At 31.2% G+C, this 25,461-nt stretch overlaps 5 protein-coding genes across 7 annotated transcripts; 1 reads left to right on the forward strand and 4 right to left on the reverse strand.

Moving 5' to 3' along the window:
* Nucleotides 1-1,008: 1,008 nt before the first annotated feature.
* LOC107363626 (Ribonucleoside diphosphate reductase large subunit) lies at nt 1,009-4,504 on the reverse strand. Of its 2 annotated transcripts, XM_015930890.3 has the most exons (3): nt 4,276-4,504; nt 3,302-3,726; nt 1,009-3,167 (listed from the first exon to the last, which is right to left on the reverse strand). In XM_015930890.3, the coding sequence occupies exons 2-3, from the start codon at nt 3,724-3,726 to the stop codon at nt 1,211-1,213; spliced, it is 2,382 nt and encodes a 793-aa protein (XP_015786376.2). In that variant the 5' UTR covers nt 4,276-4,504; the 3' UTR covers nt 1,009-1,210. The 2 variants fall into 2 exon arrangements, with proteins under 2 accessions (XP_015786376.2, XP_015786367.2); XM_015930881.3 differs by lacking the exon at nt 4,276-4,504 and having other exon boundaries at nt 3,302-4,195.
* A 456-nt stretch (nt 4,505-4,960) lies between these two features.
* On the reverse strand, nt 4,961-6,718 carry LOC112538515 (replication protein A 70 kDa DNA-binding subunit-like). The gene has a single exon (XM_025160161.2). It carries the CDS (start codon nt 6,716-6,718, stop codon nt 4,961-4,963), a length of 1,758 nt encoding a protein of 585 aa, XP_025015929.2.
* Nucleotides 6,719-19,603: 12,885 nt separating this feature from the next.
* Nucleotides 19,604-20,648, reverse strand: LOC107359066 (alpha-crystallin A chain-like). The gene has a single exon (XM_025162894.2). It carries the CDS (start codon nt 20,332-20,334, stop codon nt 19,792-19,794), a length of 543 nt encoding a protein of 180 aa, XP_025018662.2. The 5' UTR covers nt 20,335-20,648; the 3' UTR covers nt 19,604-19,791.
* Nucleotides 20,649-20,795: 147 nt separating this feature from the next.
* Nucleotides 20,796-21,681, forward strand: LOC107359065 (alpha-crystallin A chain-like). Its single transcript, XM_015925509.3, has one exon. It carries the CDS (start codon nt 20,928-20,930, stop codon nt 21,468-21,470), a length of 543 nt encoding a protein of 180 aa, XP_015780995.2. The 5' UTR covers nt 20,796-20,927; the 3' UTR covers nt 21,471-21,681.
* Nucleotides 21,682-22,675: 994 nt separating this feature from the next.
* LOC149094761 (uncharacterized) lies at nt 22,676-24,671 on the reverse strand. 2 transcript variants are annotated; one of them, XM_089266189.1, is made up of 3 exons: nt 24,296-24,671; nt 23,515-24,139; nt 22,676-23,457 (listed from the first exon to the last, which is right to left on the reverse strand). In XM_089266189.1, exons 2-3 carry the CDS (start codon nt 24,120-24,122, stop codon nt 23,184-23,186), a joined length of 882 nt encoding a protein of 293 aa, XP_089122315.1. In that variant the 5' UTR covers nt 24,123-24,139; nt 24,296-24,671; the 3' UTR covers nt 22,676-23,183. The 2 variants fall into 2 exon arrangements, with proteins under 2 accessions (XP_089122315.1, XP_089122314.1); XM_089266188.1 differs by lacking the exon at nt 24,296-24,671 and having other exon boundaries at nt 23,515-24,282.
* Nucleotides 24,672-25,461: the final 790 nt, after the last annotated feature.

Consider the following 25,461-nt stretch of genomic DNA (forward strand, 5'->3'; position numbering starts at 1 on the left):
ATCAATACAATTTGTAACTATTTGCTTATACCGTCGATCATTTCTTAGTATAATATTCATCCTTCCACCATAATAATGTTCTTGGCCGAAATCGCTTATTCTTTTGTACCCATAATCCAAAATAAACAAAGAAAACAAATGCCAAAAAAACATTCGGCGGTAATCCATATTGGGACTTAAATCTTGTTTGGCAGCCATTTTTTGTTCAATTACCGGTTTAACATTTTTATAATAGTTGCCCTTTGTAATGCCCATAGTAATGTCCAAACAATGGCAAAAATGGAATAACTCATTCCTAGCTTGACCAGGAGTTAAATCCGATGGATGCAATTCTTTAGAAGTAGAAAGCATTTGCAAATCCATTGAAAATTATTAAAGTAATAACTTAAGTAAAATTATATACATTAAAAAGAAATATACAAAAATAATGGTTAAAAAATACACCAAGTGACTAGACTAAAAGAGACTAGATTAAAAGAAACTAGTTTAACATAAGAGAGGGTAATTTAAATAATGAGCATAATTACTTTGAAACAAATTCTGGTTTATCACAATTAATAAATATGCATAATGTGATGAAATTCGTATTAACAATATTAAAATATTACTATGCAATAATATGCTATATTAATAGCTGAATAGTATTATTGCATATATTTTATTAATGTGCCATATTATATGCAATAATACCATTCAACCACTATTATTGCATATATTTTATTACTAAGCAATATTATATGCAATAATAGTAGCTGAATGGTAATATTGCATATATTTTATTAATGTGCCAAATTATATGCAATGTTACTATTCAACCACTATTATTGCATATATTTTATTACTAAACAATATGCTCTCTCTATCAAACTCCATTTAATATTTGTTTGTTTACAAAAATAGAAATTGATGAGATGAAAACATTTCCTTAGACTGTATAAATGCATTCCTTTTTTCAGCATTGATTTTTGAATAATGCCTTTACTTATGAACTTCAAATAACAGACTAAATTTTTACGAAGAAAGAGGTTTATTCAAAAATCATTTAAATGCAATTACATGGCACTTGGTAAATAAATGGGATATTTACAAATAATGAGGTGCAATAAAACAATGATGTGCACAACAAATTCAGATAAACAAGGTGTGATAAAGAAACAATTTTGAAATAAAAATATTAAAACACTTGTTGAACATTTGAATGGTTGTGGTATTAAGCACTGCACATGAGGCAAGCTTCTTTGTTCTGAATAGAACAGGCGAATATTTCTTCTTCGGTTGGTCCTTCTTTAATTGGAGTTGTTTGCTTTTTTGCGTTGGTGGAGATCATCTTCTTCTTATCAACAGTAAATTGGATAGCATTTGCAGCGGGTTTACTTCGTAAGTAGTACATGCCTGTCTTAAGTCCAAGCTCCCAGCCATAGAAATGCATCGAGGTCATTTTAGCAACAGAAGGTCTTTCAAAATGAATATTTAAAGATTGACTTTGATCTATAAAGGCTCCACGTTCAGCAGCCATTTCCAGAATATTTTTTTGAGGAATTTCCCAAACAGTTCGATACAATTGCTTAATATCCTCTGGGATACCTTCAATAGCTTGAATGGAGCCTCTATGATAAATAATCTGTTCTCTCATGTCTTCATTCCAAAGTTCTCGATCAGTCAAATCTTTGACAAGATGGTGGTTAACTACTTGAAATTCACCAGAAAGAACTCGTCGAGTATAGATGTTACTTGTATATGGTTCAATAGATTCGTTGTTACCCAAAATCTGAGCAGTTGATGCTGTAGGCATGGGCGCTAATAACAGACTGTTTCGAAGACCATGTTTAGCAATTTTACTCTTTAGCTCTGTCCAGTCCCACAGATTAGATGGTGTTACACCCCACATATCATATTGCAAAATTCCTTTTGAAGCGGGAGATCCTGCATAAGTTTCGTAAGGTCCGAGTTCTTCAGCGAGCTCGCAACTTGCCTCGAGAGCTCCATAATAGATTGTCTCAAAGATTTGGACATTCAATTTACGAGCTTCTGGGCTGTCAAATGGATATCTCATTAAAAGAAATGCGTCTGCTAAGCCTTGAACTCCTAAGCCAATAGGTCGATTCTTTTTGTTTGAATAAGAGGCTTCCTTTAGAGGATAAAAGTTGATCTCAATAATTTTGTTTAAATTTCGTGTGACCACTTTGGTGACTTCTTTGAGTCTTGCAAAATCAAATTTTTGTTCCTCAGTGACAAATTTTTTCAAGGCTATAGAGGCAAGATTACAAACAGCAACTTCATCAGGGGCGCTGTATTCAACGATTTCAGTGCACAGATTTGAACACTTGATGGTTCCAAGATTTTTCTGATTGGACTTTTCATTACAATGATCTTTATAAAGCATATACGGAACACCAGTTTCCATCTGGGCATCAATGATTGCTTGCCAAAGAGCTCGAGCTTTTATTTGCTGATTGTATCTTTTTTCTTCTTCATATTTAACATAAAGCTTATTGAATTCATCTCCATAAACTTCGAATAGACCAGGACATTTGTGTGGACACATAAGACTCCACATTTCATCTTTTTTAACTCGTTCCATAAAAAGATTAGGCACCCAAAGAGCTAAAAACAAATCTCGAGCTCTCATCTCTTCTTTACCAGTGTTTTTTCTTAAGCAGAGGAAATCAAAGACATCAGCATGCCAAGGCTCAATATAAATAGCATAAGCTCCTGGTCGTTTACCACCTTGGTTGACATACCGAGCAGATTCATTAAACATTTTCAGCATAGGCACGAGACCATCAGAGAAACCATTTGTCCCTCTGATTCGGGTTCCTTTCGCTCGAATACAATGTACGTTGAGACCAATTCCACCAGCATATTTAGAAATCAAGTTACAATCTTTCAAAGTATCGGATATTCCTTCAATACTATCTTCCCTCATTGATAAAAGAAAACAACTAGATAGCTGAGGTCGAGGTGTACCAGCATTAAAAAGGGTAGGAGAAGCATGTGTAAACCATTTTTGAGACATTAATTCGTAGGTCTGTAAGGCTGATTCAATATCAGATCCATGAATTCCAACAGCAACTCTCATTAGCATATGTTGCGGTCTTTCAACTACTTTACCATTGATTTTAAGAAGGTATGATCTTTCCAAGGTTTTGAAACCAAAATAATCATAGCTGGAATGGAAAGAAGGATACGAAAAACGAATAAATCAATTGAAATATGAAAAACATGATTAATACCTATAAGGTGATCCATATAAATATTTAAATTACATAGTTAGATTTTAAATGGTTAAACTAGTTATTACCTGAAATCTCTGTCATAAATCATTGCCGAATTAAGAGTTTCAGAATTAGCCATAATAATCTTGTACGTTTCTTCCGCAATCATGGGTGAAGGAGACTGGGAATGCTCGTCGTACATAGTGTAAAGTTCTTCAATAACCTCGGTGAAACTTTTCTTCGTCTCTTTATGTAAATTACTGACGGCAATACGAGCTGCTAGAATAGCATAATCGTGATGTTGAGACGTCAAACTGGCACTGATTTCAGCAGCCAAGTTGTCCAATTCGACAGTAGAGACACCAGGATATAAACCATCAATAACCTTACGAGTGATTGCTGGAGGGTCAATAAAGTCCATATTCAGTCCATAACAAAGTTTAGCCACACGAGAGGTGATCTTGTCATACATCACAGACTCTCGACGACCATTACGTTTCACGACATACATCTTGGATAAAGACATGTTTGAACAGATTTAAAGAGAATATAATATCAAGATGAAAAATAGGTTTACACAAAGTCGGTAACAAAAATCACAACAATGAATGAACAATTAACGCAGAATAGAATTAAGAAGCAAAATTCAAAAGGTTAAGCGTGGTCCTGAGAAATTACGTAAAACCACAACAAAGGATCGAAAAGCTCCTTTTAATGAAATCATAAGAAAGATCCCGCCAAAATAGCAATTCACTACCGAATGTAACTCCATCTATAGAAACTAATGTTTACATTATTTTTGAGCGGACATTTTTTATACATTTTTTCATCAAATTATGGTTTAATTTAATCAAATTATCTAGCTAATAATTGTTATCTAATATTTTACCGCTTAAATCTGAACATAAAATTCAAGATTTAATAAGATCTATTGATGCTCGTGATAAAACAAGTTTGGTATCGAGATGGAAAGGTTTACTTTCAATGTTGTCAATGGTTTCAGTGATATTTGTAAATTCAACTCAAAGTTTCATCATAAATGTAAATTAATATTACTTACTTTGATAATTTTCGATAGCAGATGATCTTTCAACTTTATTTCAACTTTATTGACCGTTTGAACAATCGGTTTAAATGTCACTTTGTTAAAATATTAAAAACAGTGTTAAAAGCGTGTGATGAACCAGTAAAGTGGCTAACAAGGTCAGAAAAGTAAATACAAAGGGTTACTTGTAACCTTTGACTTAAATGTGTTCACCTGAAACCTTCAACTTGCCATTAAGGTTGGCAAAAAATCGATTAGTTTTCAATGATTTGTTGCTTTTGCCATAAAATTGTTTGATTTGTAAACTAATCATTTTTGCCCTTGCTATAGCTTTGTGAATTATTGCTGAATCTATTATTGCATATAATATTGCTTAGTAGTAAAATATATGCAATAATAGTAGCTGAATGGTATTATTGCATATATTTTATTAATGTGCCAATTATATGCAATATTAACATTCAGCTACTATTATTGCATATAATATTGCTTAGTAGTAAAATATATGCAATAATAGTAGTTGAATGGTAATATTGCATATAATATTGAACAGTAATAAATATATGCAATATTACCATTCAGCTACTATTATTGCATATATTTTACTACTATCATTATCATCATCATATCAATGCATCATATTAAAAGTACATATTATTTAAATTAAATGAAACGTGATAATTTAAGTGAAACAAAGACTTTAATTATTAATTAACTTATTGATATCTTCCAAAAGCTTATTAGTGTAATTTACAATATTTAAGGTAGAAACTGCTACCACGTTACAGTTGAGTGCATTATCTTCATTATATTTATCCAGATTACTTTTAATTCGAAAATTAAATTTCTTAAATAGGATTGAATCTAGAATTTCACCCAGTTTCTTCTCGTCATCATCGGCAATCTTTTCAATATCTACTACTTTCATCCCGATCAACTGTTCAGCAACTTCAGTCCATGCTGTTACCCAAACTGAATTAGTAACATCAGATATACAGAATTTTATGAGAATTCGGTAATCTCCTTTTATAAATTGTTTTTTACATTTTTCACATTTATGAAAACCATCATCTAAAGGAACCAACTTTTTTTTACAATTTCCAGGACAGGCCATATAAATAGTTGCTTTTCCGATTTGTGTTATTGTCGCAATACAATTAGTAACCAGCGTACCAGATGCAATATTTGTCTTTGTAATTGAGTCCAAAAAAACGTTTTCTTTTACACTGGAATCAACGCCTAAAGATAATAGACTAGGTACAATTTTATCGCCACTTCGACTAAACCAATCACGAAGCTTTTGCACTTCAGGTAGATCAGGATTAATTTGCAGAGCAGTAGTTGCCATTGTTGTCAAACTTTTTCCAGAAAAATCAGTTAGACGCGCTTTTTTAACAACAATTACTGAACCAGTTTCACCATAGAAATTCTCAGCTGCTGTGTTCCATATAGTTAATTGAATTTCCACTTCAGAATCATCAACCAAAGAAATATCTCTCTTTTTTAATTCTTTGCCTGAATTTTTTGAAGTTAATGTCGATAATACACCAGGATCTCTACAAACACCAACAACATCCACACAAGAATTAGATGGAACAGATTCTAGTTGGCCAATTTTAACAAAATCATAAGCAACTTGGGGGCATATGTTCTCGTTAACTGCATCAAGTTTCACTATGCTGGTTGAATTCAACACCAATTCGTAGGCATGTTCAATATCGGACCATTTCTTATTTGCCTCTTTTACAACCGCATTAAAAAGAATATGAACTTTGCCTAAAATTACCACATCGAAATATTTATCACATTCACCACGAAATGCGGTTATTTTTATTTCACCGGAATGATCAGCTAAATTAAATGTAAACAATTTACCAGAACCTTTAACATTATTCCAACTCTTAACAGTACTTTTAGAGGTAACTCGCCCGCGCAGTACCCAATTCTTCACATATGGCGTAATTTGAGAAACTGGACAGATCTGTTCTTCTTTAAAAACTGGGACATCCTTAAACTGAGAGGCAAATTTAATTGCACCGCTTGATTCGCCACCGAATTGATGATCCAGAGTTTGTGAATTAGAATCTAATTCCTTAGAGAAATCAGTCACAATGCTTGGATTACCAAGCTTAAGGCCAACAACAGCTCCAGGAGTCACAACTTCAGCCTCAGTTATAATAATAACACGTTTATCGTCATTAGTTTTCTTACAATAATATTTAAGCAAACGGATAACTGAAAATTTGCCAAATTCAGCAGTTTCAGCTCGTAAAACTAGGGGTCCAACCATTAGGCAAAATTGGTAACTGACGTTTCCATCGGACAGCAAAACCTGGAGACGATTGACACTAGTAGCAGAAGCATTTTTTTGAGCTAATAGTTGAACAATTGGTGAGTCAATTTCACAGCCCGAAAGAATTTTTTCAAAGGCACTTTCAGTTAATTTAGGCAATGTCATTATGAAAGAAAAAAATAAATAAAAAATTAAATAACTTATAATTAAATCACAAAAAAATTGTATTAAACACGACGAAAATTGAGACGTTTGTTCAATCTAAAGCTTCAATAGCCAAACAGACTTGGCAAAAAAGACTTTAAAATAAATAAACCACAAAGAACGTTTTTCACATAGACGTGATAAACTGATAGCTTGATACACTGATAAGATGATGATGAGTTATTACATAGATGGTTAGATTACAACATAAATTAATGTTGCGCAAAAATTGAATTACGCAATTAGCACTACATAAAAGATGTGGGAGCAAAAACAGAACTAGCATAACAACATCTTCAGTTTATTTTAAGTTTCCAGTTAAAAGAAAGTTTAATCAAAATGAATTCTATTGTATCACATAGAATTAAAAATCATGGAGCCAAACCATACCGTTCTGAGCGAGTTGCAAGGCAATCGACCTCTGAACAGAGGTTAGTAACATCTTTACCAACCTTTAACAAAATCTCGACAACCGGTGGAATGACATTTAAATGTCGTTTTTTTGATTGCAAATACATCTTTACCCAACATCACAAACTTATAGTTCACCAAACTTTAACCCATGGATTAATTGAATGTGAAAAATGCTCAGTTGCCTATTTTACAAAATCGGAGAAGGACAATTGCTTTGCCAAACACGAAAGCCAAAAAACAGCTGAATCAACAATAACTGAAGATACAGTTGACCAAGAGGGTGAACTACAACACGTCATTGAAGGCATTCTTGAAGCTGAAGAAGATAATTTAGTGACACTCGCTCCTTATCTCACACCGAATGACTCACCGCAATTATCTTCACTACCGTCTACTTTACAACCATCTTGCAGCTTGGTACAGAAACAATCAAAATTACCTACATTATCCCAGATTCTCAAAAGATTTAAATGCCAGAAAACTGAATGTGGTCGCTTATTTGAAAATGAATGGGCCTTGAAAAGTCATTTTTGTGCAAATGATAATTATAAAATACCGAAAATCACCCGATTAGATTCTGAGCCTAACATAATCAAGAACTGTGTAAAGTCAAAAAAAGCTAAATCTGTTGAAACAGTTGAAGTTTACTCAACAGATTCTTCCTCGGATGGTGATACAGATGAAGATGAAAAAGATATAACATGGTTTCCTAGTATACGTGTATCGTCATCACTCAAGAACATCAAACTAAAAAAAGCAAGAACAGTATTGAATGAAGATAATTAGATAATCCTGCTAATGATTTATTGGCTGACATTGATTGGATTTAAATATTTATGTAATTTATTAAGATGAAACTTAGCTTATGCTCGAATAAGAGACCATCACGCAAGCTAAAAGAAAAAAGAAATGAATGAAAAAACATCTAAATATATGTACTACATTGTGAAACTGCGATACTTTTTGGTTTTCTAATAGTGAAAATGATAAATAACTTAAAATAAATTTTTATACATTATTATAACAAAATCTGGGTGAATGACGTACAAACGAACAACTTCCATAAGATATAATAAGTTACCAAGGAGAATTAAATAGATTCACAACTAAATGATAATGATCCTCTGATGCATTATACCTACTAAATAGAAATAATATAATATTACATAGTAATAAATATATGCAATAATACCATTCGACTGCTATTATTGCATATAATATTGCATAGTAATAAATATATGCAATAATACCATTCGACTGCTATTATTGCATATAAATTGAATAGGGATAAATATATGCAATAATACCATTCGACTGCTATTATTGCATATAACATTAAAGATTTAAGACAATAAAGCAGAGTCAAGCAAAAAGCTACGGAAAAAGCAAAATTGATTGATTTAATGATTATCAAATTGTTTAATGGCACATATTGATTAATGTTATTCCAAAAAGATTACAATAGAAAGCTTTAATTCGGAATAAATTTACAATCATTGCACACAATTAGTTAAATTGTTAACCATTTGCTTTGAAATTAAAAACTTGCTTACCATAAATCAGATGCATTTTATTTTGTTCAATCTTCACGGCAATCTTTCGATTATTTTGAACAATAACAAACAGTGCAGCCCTTTTGACTTGCAAGCTATCTTGCAATAAAAATCTTGTGGTATATTTATCTAATTCTGACATGAATTTCTGAAAACCTTGCAACCTCTCTCTTTGTATTCCGGATGTTCATAATCATTTTCATTCATTACACGATTCAAAACTTGAAAACAATACATTACTTTGACAAGGATAAACAAAAACAAGTAGAAAAACATTTATTTAATAAATACATTAATTCCAATTTGCCATAAAGCTTATTGAATTAATCTCCATAAACTTCAAATAGACCAGGACAGATCAAATGTTTCTATTTTTGCATAAACATAATATAATACATGGTAATTATTAATATAAACTTATTTTAAAGTTATTGAATTCGAATCAAATTTCCCGGTTCCCATTTATAATATCAATAGCTAAGAATCTTCATTAAAATTATCAAAGTCTACATCATCGATCCAATCAGTAACTGGATTTTCTAAACTGTAATTAATGTCGAAAAATTTAGAATAGTTAAGTAATTCAACAGAAACTTTCTGAACACCAATCTTTTCTTTATGATCTTTTTCGCAACTAATTCCAAGTTTGCATCCAAGTAATTCAGTCCACTTTAACCAATGACGATTTTTAATAATGTGTTGTAGATCAGAAAACCGGTGAACACCGTAAAGGTTTTCTTTTGCAATAATATCCTGTCTCCGCATATTTTCACCATAATTAATGTAAATTTGATTAGACCAGTTGTAGATCTCCACGGCGACACGCAATCGTAGCCTGTAGGTATATTCGTCATAGTAAGTTCTTTCAATAGATTTAACAATGAAATCAGGTATAACATATATAAAGTCAACGAATAATTTGTCTTGTGAAATATTACCACCAATGCACAATGTTTTGCTTGTTATCTTTCGTAGTTCAGTGATCTGATATCAAAAATTGTAAATGTTAGTAAACAACTATAAATATAATAAATTACATAAACAATAAAAATACCTGTATTTGTAGAGATCTATCATTCAATTGGTAATATACAAAAAATAGATATATTTTTTTAACAGATCCATAAGGCTTTGCTGTGTAATAAAAATATTTCTTCCCATCTTCCCGAAAAACGTAATTTTCAAGAATTTTTCCGAATAAACATATACTTTCATAATTTGAATGTTCTTCACGGAATGTAAAATCAACTGGCCCATGTTGTGTCCTCAAAAAATACCACTGTCGCCTTTTGAATTTGCCAAACTGAAATAAAAATATAATGCAATAAATTATTTTACTTCGAAATATTATCTTCAAATTATCATTCATGTAACGATTTAGGAATTAAAAAATATATTAATAATATTCAAAATTGATTGAATAATAGCATTATGCATTTACTTATTCAAGTTATCAACGAATCAACTTATCACTTACATTATAACTCACATTATCACTGACAATATAACTCACATTATCACTCACATTATCACTCACATTATCACTCACATTTTCACTTACATACTCACTTACATTATCACAAACACTTACACAAACATGTTTGAAACATTATTTATACAGATACTGAGACAAGAATGTTACAATTTTTAATCAAAAATATACATTTAATTAACCAAACTGTACAAAAAATCAACTAAATTGCGTATATTACGTTGTTTTAGGCTATCACATAATAAATTACGAGCATGAGTTACATCATTAGAAGAGTAGTTGCAAGGAATATTAAGAAAATAACAAATTGCAAACAAACAAATATACATTCCACAATCGTACGAATTTTGCTGAATAGGACCGTTCAAAATGTAAGGTGTGCTAATAATATTCAAGGGAGATTGAATTAGAATACTATTTACATATTGAATAATATTTGAGCAAGTGTTAGAAGAATTTAGAGGATCATAATAATATGCGGATAATCCATTAAAATCTTTAGCTAATATACATAAAATCCAATGTAATGAATGGCATACAGGAAGAACAATGTGTTGGCTATCTGGTTCTACACGTTGTCTCAAAGCTACCTCAGAATTAACCAAATGATTAAAACCATTATGGATACCCTCCACAGTTACAAAATAGTAATTTGGTAAAATTGAAACATTATTACAAATTTGAGTTTTAAACAGATGGAAAAAGGCATTTACAATATTATCGTTTAGATAAAATTCTGAAATAGCAAGATGTGGCTGGATAACCAAGCAATTTAAATCATAACCACTTAAACTATATTCACCGATATTGAAGGAACTTTGCTGTTGTTCAGGAATGTTGATTTCAATTGGTTGTGATGATTGTTTCTTAATTTTATTTTTTATTTTGGGCCTGTTAACTTTTATATATTTTTGACCTCGTAAACGAGCCATCTCTTTGATAACTTTTTCATTTGGCCTGTAATTCAACAAATATTCAAAACTGATATTTTCAATGTATAAGCCAGATAAATTTTTCAATCTACTCAAAGCTACATAAGCTGTTGCATCAAAATTTTTCTCACCTAAATCAATAACAGCAGCTTCAAGAGATAACCCTTGAACTTTATGTGCAGATGAAGAATAACAAGGAACTAAAGGATACATGATCCTCTTCACCTTAATCCCGTTGCCTAAAACAAATTCACAATCAACTGTCTGCACCATAGTTTCTGTGTTGAATTTATCAAAACGAATCTCGATTGAAGAAGGAAGAGAATTAGTAAAAAAAGATTTAAGCCCGGGAATAGGCCAATGCACATTAGTTATTATACCCTGTAAACCATTCACTAAACCTAAATTGATATTTATATTCCTAACAAGCATAACTTTGACACCATTACCTACAGTTAATTCAGTAGGAAGACCAGCAGTGTCACGAGTAAACGGTCCTAACAAACGCTTATGCATGGCACTCAAGGATTTACCCATATTCGGCCCACTAGCATAACAATCAATTGCTTTTAAAGTAGTTAATTCAACATTGTTGCCAGAAAGATTGTCCAACATGAGGTCATTATAAGCTTTAACTTGATCCAAAGTTGGATAAATGTGAAGTAAACTGGCTACATATTCATTCTGCTTAGAGCTAAGTTGCTAAGCTAAGTTCAACACATCGAGATGCTAAAACAAGAAGTTGCTCCTTAGTCAACTCACCGACTCTTAAGCTATTACAAATAGGTGTTAAAATGTCATTTTTAGCTCGATGGTTTATATTTAATTCTAAATATTTAATATCTTTCCAATATATAAAAGCATCAACATCATCAAAGATAAAACTCCCTCGAACAGGTCTTAGCTGATAAAAATCTCCAAAAAATATTACATTCAAATCTCCGAAATCGCCTGGAGACCTACAAAATTGATTACATCTTTGATTGATGTAATTGAAATTTTTTGCACTTACCATACTTATTTCATCGATAAATAAAAATTTTACATTTCTGAATCTCAATAACAGATTTTCAAATTTAACTGAATCAATTTTAAACAAATCATGAAAAGTTTCATTTACAGGCAAATGAAATAAAGAATGTAAAGTTAAGCCCCCAATGTTACTTGCTGCAATTCCAGTTGGTGCTCCAATAACATAACTGTTAGGTCCAAGTGCCTTGAAAAGAATTTCTGTCATTAATTTTAGTACAAAACTCTTTCCAGAACCTCCTTCACCAGAAATGAAGCATTTAAAAGGTTTAGAATATTCAAAAAACGTAACAGAACTTTCTTTGAAAAAGTCCAATGCAGATTTTTGATCATCAGAGAGCTCATTAACGGAAACGACATCATCGAATACAGACTTAAATAGATCAATGTTCACCTCAAAATTGTTTATGTAACCATTATCAATAGAATCTATTTTGTTGTTTGAAATTTTGAATTCAATATTTAAATCCCAATGATTATTGGAAATCATATCTGATAACTTTTTAAAAAAAGGAACATCTTTACACCTTACTAGATCATCATCTATGCATCTCTTATACCAATCAGCTAAATGCTCACGTTTAGAATTGTGTTCTTCTTCATTTCTAAAAGGAACAAAACATAATAAAAATGTATAATAATAACAATCTTTCTCTTTATTTGACATCGAAAACAATTTAATAGCAGCATTCTTTTTTCGTTTATAAATCTTATATCCATATAAGTCTAACAAAAAATTGTCACCAATCTGCTCATTAACTTCAGCTTCAGTTTCAATATCAACTTTACCAACTCTAAAAGAACTAAAAAATTCATACAAACAAAGCTCACTGCTTTCATGAGGTCTATGACAATATTTATCAATTTGAGAACGCCCTCTGCTTTCATATAACGTATAGTTACCAACTTTAAATAATAACGTAGCACGTAATTCGGGAAAATTGGTGTTTAAAAATACCACTTCCCGTGAAGCAAATCTCATTGCCAATCCACTTAATCGATAAACAGTTTCTTGAACACCTACCTCTCTATTATTTAAGATTAACCTGTGAATATTCTTGATTAAAGTCTCAACATCCTGATTATTTTCAATATTTTGGGTAAGTAATTTTTTGATCTTTTTTGCTAAATCGGAGCTTTCGACTTTACAAATGTATTTTGTGATATATGCAATTATTCCATCGATACCACAAACTAACTGAATGTCCATGTTAGCCCGCCAAGAACTTAACAAAAAATGATTATAATTATTTATGTAAACATCTTTCATACTAACAACTTTATACAGCACTTGAACATCTCCACAATCTCCATTTTGAACAATGGCCGTATTTTTACTAAACATTCGTGGAAAATTATAACGACATTTAAAACTAGACTTATTATAACATTTAGGCCGACATTCATGTGTTTGAAATTTCGCTAAGGGATGCATAAATGAAGTAGAAACAATATTATCAACTAAATTTAAGCACTCCTGAGAATCATATTCAGGCCATTCTGATAACCAAATCACTAAGTGATAATGAGGAGAACCTCTCATTTGAAATTCAACTCTCACAAAATAATCAAGAACTTTCCGAAAAAAAATTTCCTTACTACGTTTTAACACAAACTGCTTAAAAAAAAAATTAAACCTTTGATCAATATAAATCACAGTTCCGGTAGGATCGTCGTTAACCAACTTAGTTTTTGCCTTATTATCAAGCATTGTTAAATTTGCAGGATCAAGAAGAACTTGATATTTTCGGTAATAAAGAAATTTTAACAAATCGTTCCAGCCAATTTCATTTGCTGAAAAAGTCATAAAGAAATTTGGAGGTCCTAACAAACCAACCATTGCAAGTAAATCTGTTAAGGCTTTCTTCCAGTATGTAGAATAGCCTCGTAAAGCTTTCATCGATGTATGAAGTTTAGCTTGCAATAAACTTGTTTTAGCCTGATTTTCAAACCGTGAAAATAAATTCGTATTATTAATGGAAAGATCTTTTTCGTAAGCGACTAATAAATAATAAAGATACTCTTTACATCGATTATGCATTGAATTAAAGTGCCATACGCGAGATCTAACATAAGATTTTAATTCAATACGTTTTTTACTTCGCTTATTTAACAGTTTGAGCGAATCAGGCAATTCGTCTGAACAAAGACTTACATAACCACCAACTCCAAAAGGGAACAAATTGGGAAAAGCTAACTCTTCATACTTCAACCCATGATAACTATTAAGTGGAGTAAATTTAGACCTTTCGAAAACTATCATTTTACTATTTGTGCATTCATTAACTATATCTTCAACACAATATTGCTTATCATCTGAGGGTAACATTATACATTCATCTACCACATCTTCAGTTGTTCTCGCTTCCTCAAGCTCTACTAATCTTTCAGACTCCAAATACATATAATATATATTAAAGATGGAAGAACGCTTCACTCGAAAATGATCAATAAGAAATTTAATTAAGGCAGTCGAATCCTCGAATTGAAAAACAATACCTTTACATGATTTGCTAGTTTTACAACTGCGACGACCGGTTTGTGTATACCCATCTAACCGAATAACGTAAAATAGAGTAAGCCTAAAAAAAATGAAACTATTTGCGTCAATATCAACTAAATAAGGACGATTTACTGGCTCAATCTCAACAAGAAACTTATGTAAAAATTGATGCGGCGGATCTGTAAAAGAAGTACCTTTGCCTATTCTAAAATTACAATCAATATCACATATCCTTGTAAAAATTTCTACAGGTGACTGTGACAAATTGAACCCACGTTGAGTTTGATCAGTTAACAATAAAATGTAATCAAAAAATTTGGGAGACCAATATTCAATAGATCTACTTTTACAAAGGAGCGAAACAACTAGAAAAAAGTAAAAATAATTGTCAAACAGCAAACCTTTTTTAGATAAATTATCAAACAAGGCCAATGAAGATTTAGATAACAGTATTTTAAAGTCCTTATTATCAACTGCTTTGAAATTTTCAATGTTAATAATATGTAAATTTGTAGGGGTAGGATTTCTCGCAAGTGATACTTCGCAATTGATATAATGTCTATTATTTAAAGACAACCATTGTAAACATTGATGTACTTTGAAAGGATTGATCAGAAAATTTTGAATATCTTTAGAGTTAAGATGCCGTTTTTCAAGCATATAAACTTCATCTTGACCTAACACTCGGGGTAGAACATTTGAAACCTCTTGTAAATCTTGCGGAAAGTATATTATATCTCCTTTAAATTTTGTTTGATAAAAATTTTGATGGCCCCTAACCAAATTTATGAATGGACTGACTCGACGTATACATTGAAATTCAGATTTTGATAAATTCTCAAAAACACTAACAGACAATTCAGGCAAAAACCCATTAAGAAAGAAATTTTGTCTAAAATTACCAAATTTTAAGCATTTATGGCAACTTAGGCACAAACAAATAATCTTACCAACAGCAAAATTGTCTTCAATATAAGTGTTAACAGAATTAATTTGATGCATCAAAGGGTAAAAAGGAATGTAAGATAATAATTTTTCGCGAAACAGGATATCAACTACATAATTTTTTTTGTTTGAGACGAAAATACTTTTCAAACATAGTCTACAATATTCAGGACTCAAATTTTCATTCAATGAGATTAAGAATGAATTCACATCTAAACACTAAATAAAAAATACCATCAGTATACTAGCATTACAAGAAGCAACTACTTACATTTTTATCTTTTATGTTATGTGCGGCAGTTTCTAATTTCAAGTCTCCATCTCGACAATGTGCATCAACCACCCTCGATTGGATAACAGGATACTTGATACGTTTATTAATACGCATAAATACAGAAAGGTTATCTAGATAATCAAATAATCCAAAGACAATACATTGATGAAATAAAGATATAAGTAATAAAATTACGTAAACTAAATACTTACTCTTTTCAATAAACTTATCAATTTTCCGCTTTTTAGCAGTTTGAAGAGCCACTTGTTGGCGTTTAGAAAATTTGTCAGTTTCTCCGATACATATTCGTCTAAATCTAAATCTAAATTCTGCGTCTAAATTAACTATAAATAGATTGAGAACGGAAATTAGTTATTTGTTAAAGAAACGAAATATTACGTCCATATACTACAAATTTACACTTGATCACGGTATCACACCATCATTCAATATTTACATTAATATTACTAATTTACCTCAAAACCTCAAAAAGAACAAACACTATTTCAATCAAAGAGTTATAAGCTATTAGATATGGGACATTTGTTATACATAACTCTGAAATAAGTCATAAATATATGCAATATTACCATTCAGATACAATTATTGCATATAATATTGCTTAGTTGTAAAATATATGCAATAATAGTAGTTGAAAGGTAATATTGCATATAATATTGTTTAGTAATGCAATATATGCAATAATAGTCGTTGAATGATAATATTGCATATAATATTGCACAGTGATGAGATATATGCAATAATACTATTCAGGTATTAATAATCAACAAAACAACCAATAATCAGTTTTGATGATCCTGAGAACCTGGTGATTCTGCAAGTTTTGCAATGAAAGAAATGAATGAAATGAAACAACTGAAAAACATTGACATAACCCTGAAGATATAAAATGATGATGACATCAGATGATTCAAAACTTGTTGCTATCTTAATGTTAATCATTATAAAATAGCCTGATGAGTTAATTTATTTGAAAATCATTTCTTCATGATACCTGTAGCTTCCATTGTTAATCTGTCTCATGAATGTAAGTCAATCAATTGATGAAGCTAACATTCATTTTTTACAATAAAATTGTTAACTTAGGAAAGGATAGGTTAAAGAGGCCAATCTGATGATCACTGATCAACACCTGATTTCCAATTGATTGTTTTAATCTATCTATATATAAGCTATCTAATCTAGTAAACCAGTTAAAATTGACCAACAATTGAACACTTTTTTGTTCACCTGTTTAACCTTAGTGACAATGAATTGAATTAAAACTAACTTGTGGTCACAAACAATTTAATTTTACCTTGACAAAGGATAAGTGAATTTACACTTGATCACGTTATCACACCATCATTCAATATTTACATTAATATTACTATCTACATCAAAACCTCAAAAAGAACGAACGCTATTTCAGTCAAAGAGTTATATGCTATTAATTATGGGACATTTGTTATACACAACTCTGGAATTAAGTGTACATTATTATAGTTAAGTATACGAACAATCAGATACTATGATATGGGTTAAATTAACACACAATTACTAGCGAATAAATCATGTTTCTGTAATCAAAATTGTCACATGCGCGTCGACTTGAATCATCAGGTCTCGCATCTAATACAAATACACATGAATAAACAAGCAAGAAGATACTATGATATGGAATAAATTAACACACCATTTTTAGCCAATAAGTCATTTTCTTGGTCATCAACTTTGTCACATCCAAATGCACTGGAATCATCAGGTCTGGCATCTAATACAAATACACATGAATAAACAAAATAAATAAGATACTATGATATGGGATTGAATAAATTAACACACCATTATTAGCCAATAAGTCATTTTCTTGGTCATCAACTTTGTCACATCCGAATGCACTGGAATCATCAGGTCTGGCATCTAATACAAATACACATGAATAATAAACAAAATAAATAAGATACTATGATATGGAATTGAATAAATTAACACACCCTTATTAGCCAATAAGTCATTTTCTTGGTAATCAACTTTGTCACATCCGAATGCACTGGAATCATCAGGTCTGGCATCTAATAAAAGTACACATGAATAATTAAAGTCTTGTAACATTCAAATTGCTATTACGTTCACTTGGAAGAAAAACTTGTATTAGCACCGCTTAAATGATAAATAAATAGAAGTCAACTAACCATTAAGCTCTTCTTCAACACTATTTGTTATTGTTGAATTATGGACAGTAGATGAATCAAAATAACCTGAATCTAAATAAGAAACTTAAATTAATAATAATTATACAAAATAAAAAAGTGATCTTACCATTTGCAGATATACCAGTTTCTTTCTCATTAGTAATTGAACAATAAGGATCAACTGAGAAAAAATTACAAAATTAAGACCATATTGATAAATATAAGTCGCAATTAGTTACCATTCGGTTCTTTTTTGACAACTGTAGTGGTCATTTCAGTAGTAGGTAAGGGAACAGGATCTGAAAACAGAATTATTATTATTATTCATATCACATAAAAAATTAGAAATTCTACTTCATTAAAACAAAATATTACCATTTGAATTAGATTGTACATCGCTGATTTCCCCATCTTCTAAATCAGAATTATTATCTTGAAAAAATTTATATAAATTAGTTTATAAAGTAAATTACAAAGAATTGAAATACAAATTCTTACCAGATACATCTGAATAAATACATCCATTATTACTTTCCATATTGTCAACGTAATACAGTAATACTAAACAAAAGGTGAATACAATAATAATGACTGTATGTCAAACAAATGAAAAATTAAGAGAAATTAATTGGAGATTTTACAATTACCTAACTTACTTATTAATAATTAAATAAGCATCACTTTATCACCTAATCACCTTACCACAGCAAACTTACATAAACAGAGTAATCTAGTGATTCAATAACGAACCAAAAAAACAAGCAAATTCAAATTTAACCATTTTTTGCAAAAACTTAAAAAGACTTGTTATTATTTACTCATAATTAAATATACATTAATAAACTCATTCAGAAGTAATCTGAAAATGAATCTGAATCTGAAATACAATACTTTTAAACATTGCTATTTTATCAAATCATTTGTTTACTCAATAGTAATCTAAATAATTACTTTGTAATATCATGTATTTGATCAATTTTCATAAATAGACATAACCTTACGCCTCAGTAATAAATATATGCAATATTATGAATTGAATGGCATTATTGCATATAATATTGCACAGTAAAAATATATGCAATATTACCATTCAGCTACTATTATTGCATATAATATTGCTTAGTAGTAAAATATATGCAATAATAGTAGTTCAAATGTAATATTGCTTAGTAATGCAATATATTACCATAACAACCTTATGGTTGCGTTTATTTAATTTTTACAATATAAATAACTCCATCTATTGACTCAATAAACATATTTAGAAAAAATTAACTTTAAATACATCAGATGGCAATACTAATTTCACAACTATTTAATCTCTAACTGTTTGATTGTATGATAATAATTGTTTGAGCCAAATTATCGCTGTTATCTCTATTTTAGCACAGAGAAAGCTACAGCCTTATCTCACTACTTTGAACCAAATGCATAATAACCCTCATCCCCTTACGGGTCTGGGGAAATAACCTTCTTCATTAATGTAAATGAATGGCGAAAAAAAGATGATTGTTAGAAAAACTAATTTTATTGTAATTATAACCAAAATTACAATAAGATGAGTAAAGTGAGATCTTTACAACATGACAGAGTATCACATACGTATTTACATAGGCTACAACAATTTAAAAAACCTAAATTTAAAGATTGGACCAGAATTTAATTTTGATTCCATATCTTTGGCTTAATTTAATTGATTATTTGGTTTCCAACTTTTCAGTTTGAGCTTTATCACCACTTTCAACTGGTTGATGGACTTGGTTGGTCAAAGTGATTGGAATCTTCTTTTCTCCTGTAACAGCATTGACAACCTTCTTTGGAGCCTTGATTGAAAGTACACCATCAACTCCTAAATTAGACTGAAGTTTCTCCAATTCCACATTCTCTGGAAGAACATATCGTCTCTTAAATGATCGAGAAATGTATCCATGTTCATCAGATCTTTCTTCGTGTTTTGCTTCAACAACCAGATTATTGTCGGCCAGTTTAACGTTTATCTCTTCTGGTTTGAAATGGGCACAATCAACATTAACCTCGAATTTATCCTCGGAATCCTTGATTGTTGCCATTTCTTGATTAAGATGCTTAGACAATTGATCCAATTGACGAAGAGTACGATTCACTTGACCCCATGATCGTCTAGGGTAATCCATAACTGGTTCACGGTAAGCGATGATTGGATAGATATCATCGAATGGATCTCGGAACATTGTGTCAATGAGTCGTGGAACAAGAGACATTTTCAATGGACTTTGATTGTTAGAACAAAATTTAAATTGAAAACACAAGTTTAAGAACACAGGAAAAGTAAGAAAATTTGAAATTAAGTTTGTGAGCGCGTTTGAAGTTTTGTTTTTACTGTTTGCTTTACTGTTTACTGTTACCAGCTGAGTGAAGCAGCAACCAGTTTTATACTCACTCACTCTTTAAGCTGGAAGTTTCTCGAGCTTTCAAGAATGCTCCTGAAATTTCATTGCGTTTTTTGTTTGAATTAAATGCCCGCAATCTAAACCCGTCAATAATCCTGTGTGCCCGTTATGGTAAATTGAATTAGTGACTGATGACATAAATCATTATCCAGAAGAAACTCAAGACTTAAAAGAAAGTTCAGGAATGTATTTGACATTTCTAGAGACTTCCAGCATAAAGAGTGAATGAGTATAAAACTGGTTGCTGCTTCACTCAGCTGGTAACAGTAAACAGTAAAGCAAACAGTAAAAACAAAACTTCAAACGCGCTCACAAACTTAATTTCAAATTTTCTTACTTTTCCTGTGTTCTTAAACTTGTGTTTTCAATTTAAATTTTGTTCTAACAATCAAAGTCCATTGAAAATGTCTCTTGTTCCACGACTCATTGACACAATGTTCCGAGATCCATTCGATGATATCTATCCAATCATCGCTTACCGTGAACCAGTTATGGATTACCCTAGACGATCATGGGGTCAAGTGAATCGTACTCTTCGTCAATTGGATCAATTGTCTAAGCATCTTAATCAAGAAATGGCAACAATCAAGGATTCCGAGGATAAATTCGAGGTTAATGTTGATTGTGCCCATTTCAAACCAGAAGAGATAAACGTTAAACTGGCCGACAATAATTTAGTTGTCGAAGCAAAACACGAAGAAAGATCTGATGAACATGGTTACATTTCTCGATCATTTAAAAGGCGATATGTTCTTCCAGAGAATGTGGAATTCGAGAAACTTCAGTCCAATTTAGGAGTTGATGGTGTACTTTCAATCAAGGCTCCAAAGAAGGTTGTCAATGCTGTTACAGGAGAAAAGAAGATTCCAATCACTTTGACCAACCAAGTCCATCAACCAGTTGAAAGTGGTGATAAAGCTCAAACTGAAAAGATGGAAACCAAATAAACAAACAAATTAAGCCAAAGATATGGAATCAAAATGTAATTCTGGTCCAATCTTTAAATTTAGGTTTTTTTAAATTGTTGTATTAAAACATCAGTAGTTTTTTATGCAAATGCATATGTGATATTATTTTATATTGTTAAGATCTCACTTTACTCATCTTATTGTTATTGTGGTCATAATTACAATAAAATTATTTATTTATATTAAAAAATTCTTGTTCTTTTTTATTCTTTCTTTATCGCATTATCATAGTTTTTCTATGATGATATTTTACGGGAATATTTTCCGTGTTTCAAATGTGCTCAAAATGACAGGAAATGTATCAGAGAATCGCATCGAGGGAATCAAATATTTCAATCGATATAAATGTTACCTTTATTATAATAGTCTGGGTCTTGGAGAGAGAAGTAAAAGAGAGGGATGTTGATTTCATTTTTCGATGTGACATCAGGATTTCAAGTTATCGTTTAAAAAACTTCATAGAAATTAAATGTATCAGAGAATTGCCTGAGTATAGTTCCTTGAGTCTTGAAGAGAGAATTGCTTATCTGATTTGCATAAACTTTGTGACAAGTAGACTTTAATACGTTGTTGTGTAACAATCTGATCCATTCGCGTAGTTATTAGGTTGGCCGGATACAGTTTAGGGTCGAGTTTTATTTTATTGAAATTCATGTGATTATCGCACAGTGATGAATATTAATACTTAGCATCTTACAATATTCATGCATTTTTTGCAGTTAACAAAAATTGATTATCTCAATTAATTGCTGAGATACTCTAATTTAATCGAAAAATGGGAAAAAATAAATTGCGAAAAAACGCTAAAAAAGTGAAAAATGTCCAAAGGGGGGACCCTTTGCAAAACTGTATTTTTGATTTAAATCAATGTTAAAGAATAGGGCATAAAAATTTTTCCCATTTTTCAATTAAATTAGAATATCTCAGCAATTAATTGAGATAATCAATTTTTGTTAACTGCAAAAAATGCATGAATATTGTAAGATGCTAAGTATCAATATTCATCACTGTGCGATAATCACATGAATTTCAATAAAATAAAACTCGACCCTAAACTGTATCCGGCCAACCTAATAGAACTTCGAGTAATTGACTGCTAATTTTTCTGAATGATGGGAAACAAAGGAAGAAGATAACCAGGGAAGATATTCTGAAAGTCTAACAAATTTGAACAAACGAGTAAATAAATTTTGAGCACGATCCATTTCGATGTTAACGGGATCATTGGTTTCATATTTATTACCAAATAACAATATATTAACGTTATTAGAAATCGATGGACCAATTCTTCGACTAAAATCGAGAGGCTCACTTGTTACAAACTGGTCAATCTCTTCTTTGATCAGTGTTTAAATTTTATTCTTTCCCAAACCAACAATCTTATAATCAACATGTAAAAAGCTCATCACAGTTTCACTGTGATGAGCTTTTTATTTCGAAAGTGGTCAAAAGCCAGATTTAAAAAGTCGATAAACTTTTCATCAATTTTCTCAATTATTGGAGTCGGTTTTGGATGCTCGACTTTTTGCTTTTTTGTTTTTTGTAGATCTTCTTCTTCTGGGGTTTGCTCTCTGAGTGGTATGTTTTCCATTGACACTCGCACTTTGAAAGGGCATCGATACGAATGGTCTTGAAGATTAGTTTTTCCTTTGGCTGGGTTCCCACATTTCACGCAATAAAAATTCATTGCTATTATAGAATGTTATTCACAATATGAAGGCGAACAGCACTGTCATTCGTAGGCTTGGAAAAATCACATTTTCCTGCACAAATTGGTGCCTTGCAAACAGCATCTTCTCCGTGCGTTTCGATGATTTTTGATTGTTCTTCTCTCAATTCGTCCGATGACAAGGTGTATCCTTCAGGAGTAATGATTTGGAAGTCGTCGCAGATTTTTATCTTCCCTGTTCTCTGCTGTCGTTTTTTATTGTGAGTTTCACAATTTATTGAACGCGTGATATTCTCACTGAAACAAAAAAAATTATTTAATTCACTGATTATTTAGCAATAGTTTCATACTTACATATAATCATAATTGGTGTTTTTTTTCAAAACTGAATATCCTTTTTTGGTTTTAAAATCTTTAAGGAACTTCAAGCCAAAATCGTAGAGAAGCTGCCAAATGTTATTTTTCTCTGGAAAATTTTTAGGTTTTTGAAGCCATTCTGGCAATGAAGCATCATTAGTTTCATCCAGGTCATCATTTGTTCCATCCAGGTCACTATGTGCCTCAGAACTCTCAAGATTTGAAGAAAGAGGTGAATCATTTCTGCCAGAAGCCAAAATTGGACTGATTGAAGCACGAAAAACTTGCCCTCTGTCTTGATACGCAGTGGAATTCGCTATTTTTTGTGTTCCACTTGTGCTGGCCAAAGTTTCATCAATTTGATTTGTGGGTATTGCAGTGGCAGATTCACCAAAAACACTTTCTTGACCATGAGGGAATGCAGAAGCAACAGCAGTTAAAAAAGTTGAAACATTCATCGGCGATGAATCAAGATTGACTTCAATATTTTTTGGCAATGGTTTTAATGGAAATTTCTCATTATATTCTTTTACATCTGGATGCTGCGTAATATTTTCGCCAGAATAGCATAAATGCATCAAATTTCTTGGTAAAGATTTCTTCATTTTCTTTTGTTTGGTTCCTGGAATGAATTGCAAGATATTTGTGTTATTTCCGTTCATGACATTCAACCTCAAGTTGTTTGCAAGCTTGAGAACAACTTGAGGTGGAGAATTAAGACTAATGTTGCATGTTGCAAATAGAACAAAATACTACAGAATGAAGTAAAACTACTTACCGATATCAAGTAGGTAATGCGGCCAGTATTCGTGATTTTCAGTTGTCACCGTATCTGATTTTTCCGTCCAATCAAATCCTCGCACCTTGATTCTGGCCAATTTTTGAGGCACAAGTACATCACATAGATAAATATCGTCCAGTGATTTGAAATAATATTTCTTTCCTCGATACTCAGGTCCTTTGTCAGTAGATAGAAACAGCACAAAAAAACTGATGTGCTAAGTTCGGTTTTTTTCGGACCCATGATTAATTGATTGAGATTGAGTTTATTGACAAAACAATTTTAATAAATGGTTAATAAAAACAAATTATTAAAGGATTTTATTTAGATTCTCAAAGCAATAAGAAAAATGAAAGAATAATAAAGTGACAACAAGAATCACAACAATACTTTTCGATATATCGTATCCTCATATCGTTCTCAAGCATGATTACGCTTGAGTTAGAGTGTCAGATTTCATTTATTGTGATTTTTTGATTGTTGTGTTTGATTTTTGTTTTTTTTTATTGTTGTAACTTGTAAGTTTATCTCAACATTTATTATTTTACATGAGTTTTTACATGTGAAAAGTTAAAATGACTATAACAATTAAAATAGATGAATACTCAACAACCAAGGAAACAATAATAAATTTGACTTCTGCTTCAGAATGGTATTCTGATCAAATAATCAACCCTTATTTTCGTCTGCTTCAGCATCTGCATAAAAGAATATATTGTTGTGACACGTATTGGTATACGCGTTTTAAACCAAAGTTGGTCAAAATCAATTATGGAAGGTAAGACAAAAAAGAAAAGAAAAAAATATGAAATGGTTCGCGAGATCGTGACAACAATTGAATGGCCATCGCCGATTAGTGACTATGATTTGATGTTATTTCCAACTCATCGAGATTTACACTGGATGCTTATTGTTTTGGACAATCGTGACAAAACTGTTCATTATTATGACACAATAAAAAGCGATAATCCGCCAATACTTGAAGACTATAAAGTTATGATTAAACATTGTCACCCGAAATTCGCGTGGAAGTTTATGAACCACACAAATATCCCTCAACAAAGTGACCAAGACAGCTGTGGGCCATTTGTATGTAATTACGGGACAATGATTGTTTTTCCTTATTTGACTGGTTTGCCAGAATTCGATATCCAGCATCACAA

This window comes from Tetranychus urticae, chromosome 1, assembly GCF_039701765.1.
Source record: "Tetranychus urticae isolate SD_2017Ah chromosome 1, NJAU_TeUrti_SD_1.0, whole genome shotgun sequence".
NCBI classification, from domain to species: domain Eukaryota; kingdom Metazoa; phylum Arthropoda; class Arachnida; order Trombidiformes; family Tetranychidae; genus Tetranychus; species Tetranychus urticae.

Excerpts from the sequence above, each read along its gene's own strand:
- LOC107363626 (XM_015930881.3), bottom strand. The coding sequence starts at position 3,741 with ATGTCTTTATCCAAGATGTATGTCGTGAAACGTAATGGTCGTCGAGAG. Across the intron at positions 3,168-3,301 it reads ATTTATGACAGAGATTTCAG|CTATGATTATTTTGGTTTCA; the intron begins GTAATAACTAGT and ends TTTCCATTCCAG.
- LOC112538515 (XM_025160161.2), bottom strand. The coding sequence starts at position 6,718 with ATGACATTGCCTAAATTAACTGAAAGTGCCTTTGAAAAAATTCTTTCG.
- LOC107359066 (XM_025162894.2), bottom strand. The coding sequence starts at position 20,334 with ATGTCTCTTGTTCCACGACTCATTGACACAATGTTCCGAGATCCATTC.
- LOC107359065 (XM_015925509.3), top strand. The coding sequence starts at position 20,928 with ATGTCTCTTGTTCCACGACTCATTGACACAATGTTCCGAGATCCATTC.
- LOC149094761 (XM_089266188.1), bottom strand. The coding sequence starts at position 24,179 with ATGAACGGAAATAACACAAATATCTTGCAATTCATTCCAGGAACCAAA. Across the intron at positions 23,458-23,514 it reads AACACCAATTATGATTATAT|TGAGAATATCACGCGTTCAA; the intron begins GTAAGTATGAAA and ends TTTTTGTTTCAG.